Source organism: Thamnophis elegans, chromosome 2 (genome assembly GCF_009769535.1).
Source record: "Thamnophis elegans isolate rThaEle1 chromosome 2, rThaEle1.pri, whole genome shotgun sequence".
Classification (NCBI taxonomy): Eukaryota; Metazoa; Chordata; class Lepidosauria; order Squamata; family Colubridae; genus Thamnophis; species Thamnophis elegans.
Genome location: NC_045542.1, coordinates 35,115,334 through 35,128,972, shown reverse-complemented (window position 1 = coordinate 35,128,972; position 13,639 = coordinate 35,115,334). Strand labels below are relative to the sequence as shown.

Below are 13,639 nucleotides of genomic sequence, written 5' to 3'. Positions count from 1 at the left end.
ACAAATGGGGGAAAGGCTAAAATATTCGGACTTAGAGACTTTGTGGCTCTAAAGAGCTACAAAGTGGATACCGGTCTGGCATGTCGCACATGGTCTCCAACCCCTTCTTTTGCCCTGCATTACAACCCATCCACTACAGAAAGGAATATATTTTCCAAACGGACTGAAGATTGTCTGGCGTAATCCAATGTAATCGACCACAGCTCCCATCATCTTGAACCAAAGTGATGGGTTTATAGCACAACACATCTGAAGGACATCAGCTAAGAAAAGCTCTTCTAAAGTTTCTAACCATGAATGCTAGAAAAGAAAACCATCCAGATGAGACTTCACTGGGTGCATGAACATTTCACCCATCTGCATTGGGCTAAGCATTCCAGGGGGCTGAATCTTCCTTTGGAGAACAGCACCAAACTGGTTATATGAGCAAAGGGCATAAGGTGTGGCTCATAAAGATCATGGTACCTGTAAATCTCCATGCCCAAACATCTTCCAAGCAAGGATCCACGGAGTCGTCCTTAATATTCATTTCCCATCAGCATGTATAGTTCTCCCTCAGTGCATGTCATTCCAGAACTTGGATACATTCCCCTCTTGTCACATTCATAAAAAAATAAATCCTCTGGTTTCATTTTTCTTTTTGCCCATAAAGCTGGAAGGAGGGAAGTCACTTCTTTGCCGGTTGTTTAGCCCAAGCTCTTAAGGAAGTGGAGGTAGTTTTAGATCCAACATGCTATAGGCAAAAATGTTCCAGAAGATGGCAAAGAGAACAAACACCATATACATGGAAACGAAGATCCACCATACTGATTGATCTTGAAGTCTCTGCTCATAGTTCCTTAGAATAACCACACCAAGGGTGATTCCAACACCCACCCCACCTAGATGGGCAACGAAACTGGGATGAGGACATGGAGGATAAGCAGAGGGGTAGAATCTCAGCCATACAGCTCTTCCAAATTCAAAGCTCACTGAAAGAGAGATGAAGCAGTAAGTCACATTGCCCACAATTCATCAGAAACTGCACGGCATTGTCCATTCACTATCCCATAGAATCCCATGCTACTCTGCTGTGGTGCAGCATTTTTTCCTTATCATTTTGAGCAGCATTTTCAAGGAACAGAACAGCTTATTTTGCAAGAATTTCTGGCCATGGGGAAAGATACATCCTCCACCATTCTGGATCACTTTTAAGCCAGACTGTCCAGAGTTCACAAACGTGCAAAATTCACCTTATATGCATATCTATATCTATATTTGTGTGTGTGTGTGTGTGTATATGTATGTATGTATGTATGTATGTGTGTGTGTACATATATATATATATATATATATATATATATATATATGTGTGTGTGTGTGTGTGTGTGTGTGTGTGTGTGTGTATGTATGTATGTGTGTGTGTACATATATATATATATATATATATATATATATATATATATATATGTGTGTGTGTTATATTTGTGCTGATAAATAATATAACAAATGTAACAAAAAGACAACAGTAAAAAATATTGGGTTTCTGTCTGGATGGTCTCTTGTGACGAGCCGAAAGACAGAGAATGGAAGTAGTGATCTTCCTCCCATATTTGGGCATACCAGGGGTTGTGACTTTATATATATCTAGTCTCCCTTTATTTATTTATCAGCACAAATAAAAAACACAAATATAACAAAGGCAACAGTAAAAATATTGGGTTTCTGTCGTGATGGACTCTTGTGACGAGCCGATTGACAGATGATGGAAGCAGTTAACTTCCTCTCATAATTGGGGCTTACCAGGGTTGTAAAAATCTAATAGATACCTTTCACCCTGGCTTCGCTGATAACGGATAAGAGCCTGTGGCCTAATGGCTAAGATGTCTGCCTAGTATGTAATATAGCCCAGGTTCAAATCCCAGTAAGGGTATGGCTAGCTGATGAGAGCTAAATAGCTTGAAATATCCTCTCTATCCTCTGAGAGAGGACATTCTAAGTACAATAAGAGGGGACTCTCTAACATACAAAGGTAAAGAAATTCTCATCTTAAAACAGACTCCACGGAGAGTCAGAGAGAAGAGAAGGAAATACAACTTCCTCTCCACACGTTTAAACAGAGACAGAATCCAGTTCAGATGGCTCCTTCCAGAAGGAATGCTGATAACATGGAGGGAAAAGAAATACCGAATAGACACCTTGGCGAAAGCTCAAGAATTCCAGGAACTTTTACTAGCAGACGATGAGAGATTTAATAAAGAAGGACTTTTAAGACAGGAGGACACTATAATGGAAACTCAACCAGAGGGGCGGGGGCCAGGAGAGGCCAGAGAACGAGAGAGATATGGCAGAGAAGATTCGAGAGCAAGGTCACCCATCGAGACTCGATCCAAAGGCGCCCTCAAAGCGAATAACGTGTAAGGGAATTGAAGAATGGGAAACGAATGTACTATCAGCAAATGTAAATGGTCTTAACATAACTTCCAAAAGAAAACGTGTACTGTTGGATCTAGTGAAACAAAAGTTAGATGTAATCTGTCTTCAGGAAACACACATTAAAGAAAAATACAATAACCTGTTGGTCTGTCCAAAACTAGGTAAAACATTCTGCTCGTCAGCACAAACCAGAAAAAGAGGAATTGTAATGTATATAAAAGAATGGTTGAACCCCAAACTAATATATGCAGACAAAGACGGTAGGGTATTAATGGTGGAGATAATTAATGGTGGGAAAAAATTTTTACTAGTTGGAATCTATGCCCCAAATCAAAAACAAGAGAGATTTTATATTAATCTATATAAGAGGATAAATGAAATAGAGTGGCAAAATATATGTATTCTAGGGGATTTCAACGCTATTGCAGACGGTAAGATGGACTATAAGGGTACTCACAAGAAAAGCACAAGAAGGAAACTACCGTCTGCCTATGTAAATATGGTGAAGGATCTAGATCTTTATGATGTCTGGCGAGCAATGAATGACAAGATGCAACAGTACACGTTTTACTCCCATCCACATAATTCATGGTCCCGTATCGACATGGTTTGGTCAAACTCGGAGCTACTCATGGATACTGTAAATATTGAAATAATAACCAACAAGTGGGCCGATCATCACCCAGTCTTATGGCAATGGAAAGGGAAGGCAAGGATAAAAGCTAGGTGGACATTAAACCAGAACATACTACAAGAGAAACAATTTGTACAACAAATAGAAAAGGAACTGGGCTACTTCTTTAAAGAAAACGGTAAAGAGCAGACCTCAATACAAAATGTTTGGGACACGATGAAGGCAGTTGTGAGGGGAATATCCATAGCCTATATAATAAGAAGAAACAAAATACACAGGGAAAAACTTAATACACTGAACAAAGAATTAAGAGAGACGGAACTGCTGACCCAGAAAGAGCCAGAAAATAGTAGACACAGGGAAAAAGGAGAGTTAATTAAACACCAAATAAATTTGATCTCTCAAGAGGAAATAGCACAAAACATTAAGAGAATGAAGCAGAATTATTTTGAACATGCAAATAAAACTGGGAGATGGTTGGCCCACAAAATAAGAAAGGAGAAGGTCAAAAGAATTATTAAACAACTGTATGACGAGGAGTGGAATTTGAAACAAGAAATAGGAGAAAAGAAAAAGATAGTACAGAACTATTATAGGAAACTATATAAACAAGATGAAATTAATGAACAAGACATTAGAAAATACCTTATAAAGCAGAAGCTTCCAGTCTTGTCGGAGGAGATGAGAGAGATGCTCGATAAAGAAATCACACAAGAAGAACTGAAAAAGGCCATTCAAAAACAAAAAAACAATAAAACACCTGGGCCGGATGGGCTTCCGTCGGAAATATATAAAAAACTTCAAAATACCATAGAAGACAAATTATTAGAACTATGCAATGAGGCATTACAAAATGGTAGGGTCCCAAAATCATGGGGGGAAGCTTACATCACCCTAATACCAAAGGAAGAGGCGGACAGTAGCAAGGTCCAAAATTATAGACCTATATCCCTGTTAAATGCAGATTACAAAATCTTTGTATCAATATTGGCGGAAAGACTAAAAATAATATTAAATCAGAGTATACATTCGGATCAAAACGGCTTTCTCCCAAAAAGACATATTAGAAACAATACAAGAATAATAATTGATACCCTGGAATTCTATCAAACAAGATCCGAGAAACAACTCGCATTAATTTTTGTCGACGCTCAGAAAGCCTTTGATAACCTAGATTGGAACTTTCTAACCACTCAACTAAAAATGATGAAATTTGGCGATAAATTTATTAGGATTATAGAATCTATATATTCACGGCAATCTGCAAATATTATAGTCAATGGGGAACTAACGGAGAGGATACAAATTGGAAAGGGTGTTAGACAAGGGTGCCCGCTCTCCCCACTACTATTTATTACGTCACTAGAGGTCCTTTTAAATCGGATAAGATCAAATCAGGAAATTAGGGGCTTGACCATAAAAAGAGAACAATATAAAGTACAGGCCTTCGCGGATGACATGGTCTTTATCGTAGAAGACCCCTTACTTTCAGGACCGAATTTGATGAAGGACATTGAGAACTTTGGGTGTGTGGCCGGTTTAAAAATAAACAAGGAAAAAACAAAAATGATTATAAAAAACTTCCCCAAAAACCAGATTGGAGAACTAGAGGAAACAATGGAATTAAAGGTAACTAAAAAAATTAAGTATTTAGGGATCTGGCTGTCTGCGAAATGCTCTTCCATAAAAGAAGACAACTATGATAAGTTGTTACAGAATACCCAAAAGGACTTAAAAACCTGGTCAAAACTACAACTATCACTGATGGGAAGAGTCGCAGTAATTAAAATGAATGTTCTGCCAAAAATCCTCTACCTATTTCAAACGGCACCGGTCAAGCTAGGGGAAAAATTTTATAATGATTTGGACAAAATGATTCGAAACTTTATATGGAATGGTAAAAAGCCCAGAATAAAATATACGCACCTGCAGGATAAAAGAACTCAAGGGGGAATGGGATTACCGGAATGGAAAACATATCATCAAGCAGCAACAACTATGTGGATAAAAGAATGGGTAATGTTAGCTAATAAAAGAATCTTAACAATAGAGGGCCACGACCTGCAATACGGGTGGCATAACTACCTATGGTGCGAGGGAAATAAAATTCACAATTATTTTAGTAGTCACCATTTAAGGGGGGTATTGATTAAGGACTGGCTCGAAATTAGAAGGAGATACTACACGCAACTACCTAAATGGATATCTCCGACGGAAGCCCTGATATACCCGAATTTGATAAACTTGGATAAAATTGTTACCTACCAACAGTTGCTAGACGACCAAAACAAACTAAACCCCAGGGAAAATTTGGCTGATAAGGGAATAAACATTGATTGGTGGCCATATCTCCAAATTCAAAACAAACACAAATTCGATCTAGCACAACCTGGCTTCCAGAACAAGAACCAGGAATTAGATAAAATTTTAATTGGACCAGATGAGAAATTAATTTCAAAAATATACAACTGCTTACTGATTCGAAAAACGGAAGCAGAAAGGGTAAAAGAAGTCATGGTAACCTGGGCCCAAAACATTGGCCACACAATAGACCTAGACGACTGGGAAAGAGTCTGGGAATGGAACCTAAAATTGACAAAGTCGACGGCCTATAAAGAAAATATATATAAAATGTTCTACCGCTGGCATCTTCCACCGACAAGACTGGCGAAAATGTCTTCAAAAGTTTCGGCCATATGCTGGAAATGTAAAGCGGTGCTGGGCACGTACTACCATATGTGGTGGACGTGTCCGGTAGCCAAAGCATATTGGAAGCAAATACTAGGATGGCTGAATGGAATCCTGTCAATTAAACTATGCCTTAAGCCGGAAACTTTCTTATTAGGAATAATAGATCAAAAAATTTGCAAATCTGACCAATACCTCCTAGTCCATATTCTGACAGCGTCAAGGATTGTTTACGCACAGTGCTGGAAGAGTGAAAATGCCCCCACCAATACTATGGTGATGAATAAAATTTTAGAACTAGCAGAAATGAACAGACTGACGATGCGAATTAATGACAAAGAAGACACAGACTTTTATACAGCCTGGGAGAAGCTATACAAATGGCTTGATGAGTCAGTGAAGACCTAGACATAAAAAGAGATAGCTGACTAACCTAATACGATTAAACTAATAACTCAAATGAACAATATACAACAACTGAGAGATAAACGAAAGGAGAAATGTATCAGGGGCGAGAACCCACCGTCGAGCAATTTTGTTACGCTACAATGTTGGGAAAACTTTAAAAAGCTGATAGGAAATCCGCTATAATTACCTGCATGAAATTAGCGATCAAACTTCATTTTAGATGAGGCGAGAGGACTTATAATCCTTGCCTCTTCAAGCAAGGAAAGGGAAAGAAAACCAGGTTGTCCTCAGCAGAGGAAAATATGCAAATGTAATAAAGGTTAGAAGGGAGGGAGGGAGGGCAGTAGGGAAGTCAGGATGGAGAGGAGAAAGGAGAGGAATAGGAAAGGCAGAAGAAGGGGGGAAGGATAAAGAGGAAGAAGAGAAAGAAGAGAAGGGAAAGAAGGTGGGAAGAAAGAAGGAGAGGAGAAAGAGGAAAAACTGGGGAAGGAGGGAGGGAGGGAAGAGAAGAGGGTAGTAAAGAGGGAAAGAGGGAGGGAAAGAAAGAGAGAAGGAGAGTTGTAAGGAAGGAGGGAAGGAGGGAGGAAAGGAGGGAGATTAAAAGGAAGGAGGAGGGAAAGAGGCAGGGAAGGAGGAAAGGTATGTGAGAAGGAGGGGGGGACCGAGGGAGAGAAAGGACGGGGAAGGAAAGGAGGAAAGGAGAAAAGAAAGGAGGGAAGGCAGGGGAGAAGGAAGTAAGGGGGGAAGGGAAGAAAAGAGGGAGGGAAAGATATCTAACCTTTGATGTTTATAATGATTTGATAGTATGGGAATATCTCGAAATGTAGTTGTATTGTTTGCTACAAGTTATGGATGTTGTATTTTCTTTTTACCAATAAAATCTTAAAAAAAAAAAATAGCTTGAAATAGATCTATACTAGAGAGAGCAGGAAAAGAAATAAAAACCCAATGGCTTAAAATGAAGTCCCTGTTAACTTTATCTTTTTAAATAAAATATTCCTTTTGGAACAAGTTTTTTCCTCATTACTGACAGATTTTTTTAAAAAAACCCTTCTCTATGAACTTTCTTTTCCTTTCCCTATCCCTTTTTCCTCTTGAAAAAGTCAATTGCCTCTTTCTCTTTTTCTACCTAGTCCTATTATCATAATGGGATGGAAAATCATATTAGAACTCAGCTATAATCTCTGCTGCCAAAGACTATGGAACACAGGTGGTGATTCAGATTAAACGGATAGATTAGGAAAGATAAGCAGCCTCTCCAGAACTTTTATGGAGGTTCTTTGTTTTCCACTTAAACCAACTGCTGTTTAGACCAACTTCTCTAATGAACCACTGGGAAAATGCAAGCAAGTCTTAAAGTGAGAAAAACCAAGGAACGAGTCCGTAGCCCTCATTTTGGCTTCAAGGAGCACAAACATATGATTGCATTTAACACGACAAGATATATTATTGTAGAATCACTAATGGGCACATATAAAAACCCCGCTGAAGATGTTACCTAATTTGGTAATGAAATGTTTGTCAAGCAGAAACTCAGAGGACAAATATCTGTCTAAAGGGCACACATAAAGTCTGACTCAGAGCCTGCTGGAAGAACCAGGTCTTAATTTCTTTCCTGAAGACATGCAAGGCCAGGGAAGGAGACTTCTGCTTTCCGAAGCCTTCACAATGGGCCATTAGCTTAGCTAATCAGGAATTCCAACTTACTTTTATATTTCCAAGAAGTCATCATTAATTCCTGGTTTTTTCCCCTCTAGTTTTTCCCAAAGAGGTGGGGGGGGGAAGCCCAATCTACCAATCAAATTGATCTACTCATTGTCCATTAGCACTATCTGAATTAATTGTTGTGCAATCCAGTCTGGTCCCAAATATATGAGTGATTCACACATCATCTAGGTTTAGAAAGCAGAGTGAGCAGCTCTGTATGGGACCGTCCCCAAGATTGTTTTTTTTTCTAATTTGCCATTATTATCCCTAGGCTGCTAATCTGAAAAAAAATAAACGAGATCAAGAATAGCTTCAGGCATAGCAGGTGCACTGATGAGAATCACTTAATGAGGATACTTACTGCAGATCAAGGCAACGGCCATGCGCAGCAGCTTGAACTGACACTTCATTCCAGACCAGTTCTGATAAAGAAATAAAAGAATATCCAAGTGAGGTTTTCCATCTGCTGAGTATCTGGAAACAGACGCATTGCACATGCTTGGCTTTTGGACTGCAGATCCATCCCTTCATCTTTTTGCACTGCACACTCACTGCGGCTTTGGTAAGGAGCCCCTGAGAAATAAATTACAACACTTGCCTCCTGAAACCTACCATTTCTTTCTTTCCTAAATCAGCCAAAATATAGACCGGAAGAAGAAAGTTTTGTTTTGTTTTTTAAATCAAGATGTGAATTCTGGTTTTATTTCCTTGCATGGCTCAAGACTACCTAATTTCATGATATGAGAACGTTGCTCTCCATGCAGTGGAACCTTATGCTGTTTCCCTTAATGAGCTCTTACAAAACATGAGCAGGTTTGGTAGGGAGGATTTCTGGTAATGGGTTGATCTGTGCAATGACAAATTATGATGTAACCTTCAATACTTTACAGAATAGAAGAGTTGGAAGAGACCTTGGAGGTCTTCTAGTCCAATCCCCTGCTTAGGCAGAAATCCCATACCATTTCAGACAAATAGTTGTCCAATCTCTTCTTAAAAACTTCCAGTGCTGGAGCATTCACAACTCCTGGAGGCAAGTTGTTCCACTGATTAATTGTTCTAACTGTCAGGAAATTTCTCCTTAGTTCCAGGTTGCTTCTCTCCTTGATTAGTTTCCATCCATTGCTTTATATTCTGACTTCTGGTGCTTTAGACAATAGTTTGACTCCCTCGTCTTTGTGGGAGCCCCTGAGATATTGGAAGACTGCTATCATGTCTCCCCTACTCCTTCTTTTCATTAAACTAGACATAAACAGTTCCTGCAACCATTCTTCATATATTTTAGCCCCCAGTCCCCTAATCATATCTGTTGCTCTTCTCTACATTTGGAAATAAAGTCATTCTTGTGTGTTGTCATAGCACAGGCACTGGCCTGCTCACCATTCACAGTTTTGACTATTCCTCTCCAGCTGCAAGACGGTCCATTGGCTCATTTTGCACTACCTCATCTCTTAAATGGATCCCGAGAAGGCTTTCGCTTTGCTGTTAATATACTATGTTACAAAATAGAGTTTTATAAAACACTACAACTCCATGAAAATTTCCTACAAACTATATTTGCTAGGAGCACCACACCTCAGGAGGCTTTTGATGTTGCCATTTTTTATTATTATTACTGAGTAACAAGGTACATGCTTATGTTTGGGGGGGGGAGGCTGAAAATAATCTGATATATTAATGAAGAAATTATAAAGGAATCTGAAACAGTCTATGGAATTGTATATATGTTGCAACTGTTTCTACAGTATACATGCATCCCTATAGAATGAGAAGGAAAGTGGAGATTTTGGAAATTGGAGGAAGGTGGAAGTTCAAAGTCACTACTGGGCAACCTTAGCACCTCATGTCAGCTTCCACAACTCCAGCTGTCAAAGAAGAGGCAATGTAGGTAAAGTGATTTAAAGGACCAGGAAAGTTAGGCTTGTCCCTGGCTGGGAAATAAAGTCTGCCCATACAGTGATTACAACTCTGCTCTTTCCTGAACGTTGGACAGGCTGGGATGACAGGAGTTATTGCTCAATAAATTTTGGGTTCTCAGGCCAGAACACCCTGCTCCTCCTCGTATCTCTTTTTAAGAATCCTCCAGGTCAATGGCATCATATATCAGACAGGGAGAGAGATACTGGTCCTACATTTCACACCTCATCCAACCAATCAACAATGCTCAAGAGGACATTTGGAACGCTGCCATTACATTGGTTGAAAGAGGAGATTCATTCTTCCCAAGCAGACCTTTTATTGATATCTCTGCGTTTTCCAAATTCTGAAACGTAGTCAGCAGAGCGGCATTGCTGTGGAGGATATTCTTAAATTCGGTGAACATTCTAAGAAATTCATGGGCTTGAATAGCAATCGCTTTTAAACTTTTTATACTGTCTTATAGTGTGTTACAGCACTCTCTGGGCAATTAAAAATGAAGTATTATTTGCATATTGCCCCCAGCAATCTGGGTCCTCAATTTACCAACCTCAGAAGGATAGAAGGCTGAGTCAACCTTGAGCCCGATCAGGATTGAACTTTACGCAGTGAGCAGAGTTTGATTGCAATACTGCACTTTAACCATTGTGCCACCAGGGTTCCCGTTGAAGTTACTTATGCAGATATTTATCTCCTTGGAAAGTGTTACGTGTGGTGGTCTTGCCACAAGCAGTCTTGTTTGAAAGGAAATAAGGAAATTGCAGCAGTGTTTCTCAATCTTGGCAACTTCAACTCCCTGAATTCCCTGGCCGGGTTGGGGGATTAGAACTCAGGTTTGCTTACTCTTAGACTGGTGCCTTAAACCAGGGAATTCCCCAACCCCCAATCTGTGGACTGGCACCGGTCCACAGCATGCTAGAAACCGGTCTGTGCAAACAAGGGAAGCCACAGCCACGGGATGCAGACAGCACATGAAGCCACGTCCCCTCCAGTGCACAGAACAACCTCTCTCCATGGAATCAATCTCTGATGCCCAAAATGTTGGGGGGGGGGGCGCTGCCTTAAACCGCTAGACCAAACCAGCTTTTAAATAGGGACTAATATTCCTTTTCACAGCTATTCTGCAGTCTACAATATTTAGAAGCCAAATCCAGTTCTAATTTGGAGCAGGGGGAGAAAATGTAAACATAAAAGTAATTTGGAATATATCTGAATAGGTGTTAATGGGACCTTGTTCATTATATCATAGGGTTGGGTCATAGCATATTTCTCTTGATCCCACAGAACAAGATCACATGGGCAATGATGCAGATCTAAATAACAATGGATACGGCTGGTGGAATATCAACCAGGTACGGTATATCTGTCTCGTTTGGATAGCGGTAGCCATTTTTATTGAAATTTCGATCGTTGAAGTTTCCCCTTGGCCCTTTGAACTTTAAACAACACATTTACACATTGTTTGATTCTCTGTACAGTTTATCTTGTGTGTGCTTTCTGAATGGCAGTGGTATGTGATTCCAGTTTGGGTGATATAAGGGCAGAAGGGTTCTCATTTGCACATCAACAAATTCAGTGCTAATTACACACACCTTTGACTTGAGGATTCTGAGCCAGCCTGAAAGTAAACTCTACTGATACAATGTTTGACAGCTGAAGAGACCTACTTCTTGCTTGGCTGCAGGGTATGTAGTCAAAATGCTTGTGAAGCAAACAGTTGTCTTCTTCTTTTTTTGGTTTTGCCTATTTTTCTCTTGCCTCAGTAACTTTTCAGGTCCTTTAAGGGAAATGGTAGCACGGTGGCTTTGCGGTTCCCACTCAGTAGACCAAGCAAAAGGACCAGGGATGAAATTAATAATAATTCCTTTTCCTTTTGGTGGGGGAGGAGCAACTGCAAAATGCAAGTCTGTGTGGTTTCTAAACATTTCCCCCCTCCCTTTTGCATGGAGTAAGAACATTTTCCTGCAAGATTGATTGCAAAGCAATGAAGATTAAACCCTGCTTTCTTTTAAACTGCCTCTGACAATTTGGAAGTGAAAATGGTGGCATTAAGAGCCCGATTGCATAAGTTCCTCCATGCTACATTGATAAGAGTAGCAATGATATTTCTCATTTCCCCCAATCTCTCTCCACTTTTAATGAGGATTGTAGCTAACCATAGCTATGACCTTTTGAGCAATAGCAAGATGAGATTAGGACTGCAAGATCATTGCTGCTCTTATTTTAGGGAATTACAGTATAAATGCTACATACAGATTATTGGAGAGTGAAGACATCTCTCTTTTCATTAACATGCAACACAAAGAAGCAGTTCAATAATTAATGCGTGATACATTAACAAGATAAATTCTGAAGAAGAAGAAAATAATTAAGGATTGAACCAAAGTACAAATTTATTATTTTTTATATAAATGGGCAAACTCAAGGAATGTTAAATTTTGCTCCAAGTTATTGAAATCTGAATTTTCTTGGTTTGGCTCAGTTTCAATGTTTTTCTTTTTTTTAACATCTAGCAGAGTCTGTGAGATGACAGGTGGAGATGTAAACAACAACTTGCATCATGTTGGCACAATATTGCTTTAGTTATTTTGACAAAAATGATAGATTCTACAAAGTTTTCTATTGACTTTTAGGCCACATCATCTGTCATAGAGGCATGTTCCTCCTGCTATAAGCAGATTTTTGTTCCCCTCCCCCCCAAAAAATATTATCCTGGTGTTTTTTTTTAAGTTTCTTTAGACAACCATGTGTTAACAGGCCCCTTTTGGTTGTGAATTTAGTAATACACGAGTTAATCACTGCGATAAATGGCTTTGATAAAGTGTCACATTTGTTCTAAACAAGCTGATGCTCAGATCAACCATGCAAACGCTCTTCTACATTACCAAATACGGTGAACAATACAATTCTGTATATATCTATTTAGAAGTAAGAAGTATTAGGTTCAATTGGGTAAGCTATAAGGATTGCAAGCCATGAAAGCCTGTCTATATTTGTCTCTCCATCTGCTTATGTACAGATGGCTCTACAAGAAACATCAGCACGCCAATAAACTGGTTTGACTTAAACTAAGTGACTGAGATATTACACTGAGCCATCATTTGATGAATGGTCCACTATTTGTTAAATTCTCTGGACTCACCCCAAACTATAAACCATAACTTATAAACTGCAGTGATTGCATTCCTAAAATAAACTAACCAATCCAATCCAAACTAAATCACATTATGATTTAGCACGTTATATAGACGTAATCAATATACTGTTTGAACAGAGGGATAGAATGGGTATATTTAGACTAGGGGTGACATGATAGCAGTGTTCCAATATCTCAGAGGCTGCCACAAAGAAGAGGGAGTCAAACTATTCTCCAAAGCACCTGAAGGCAGAATATAAAGCAATGGATGGAAACTAATCAAGGAGAGAAGCAACCTAGAACTAAGGAGAAATTTCCTGACAGTTAGAACAATTAATCAGTGGAACAACTTGCCTCCAAAAGTTGTGAATGCTCCAACACTAGAAGTTTTAAAGAAGAGATTGGACAACTATTTGTCTGAAATGGTATGGGATTTCCTGCCTGAGCAGGGGGTTGGACTAGAAGACCTCCAAGGTCCCTTCCAACTCTGCTATTCTATAAAGTATTGAAGGTTACATCATAATTTGTCATTGCACAGATCAACCCATTACCAGAAATCCTCCCTACCAAACCTGCTCATGTTTTGTAAGAGCTCATTAAGGGAAACAGCATAAGGTTCCACTGCATGGAGAGCAACATTTAAAAAATATATCATGAAATTAGGTAGTCTTGAGCAATGCAAAGATATAAAACCACAATGCACATCTTGATTTAAAAAACAAAACAAAACTTTCTTC

General features: G+C 39.2%; 1 protein-coding gene across 1 annotated transcript in view; it reads right to left on the bottom strand.

Moving 5' to 3' along the window:
• Positions 1–699: 699 nt before the first annotated feature.
• RHBDL3 (rhomboid like 3) overlaps positions 700–13,639 on the bottom strand; it is a 137,688-nt gene continuing 124,748 nt past the window's right edge. Inside the window, exons 9-10 of the mRNA XM_032212050.1 lie at positions 8,214–8,274; positions 700–971 (exon numbers count right to left, since the gene is read on the bottom strand). Of these exons, the coding sequence (XP_032067941.1) occupies positions 700–971; positions 8,214–8,274 (333 nt within the window). The remainder of the gene's footprint in view (positions 972–8,213; positions 8,275–13,639) is intronic.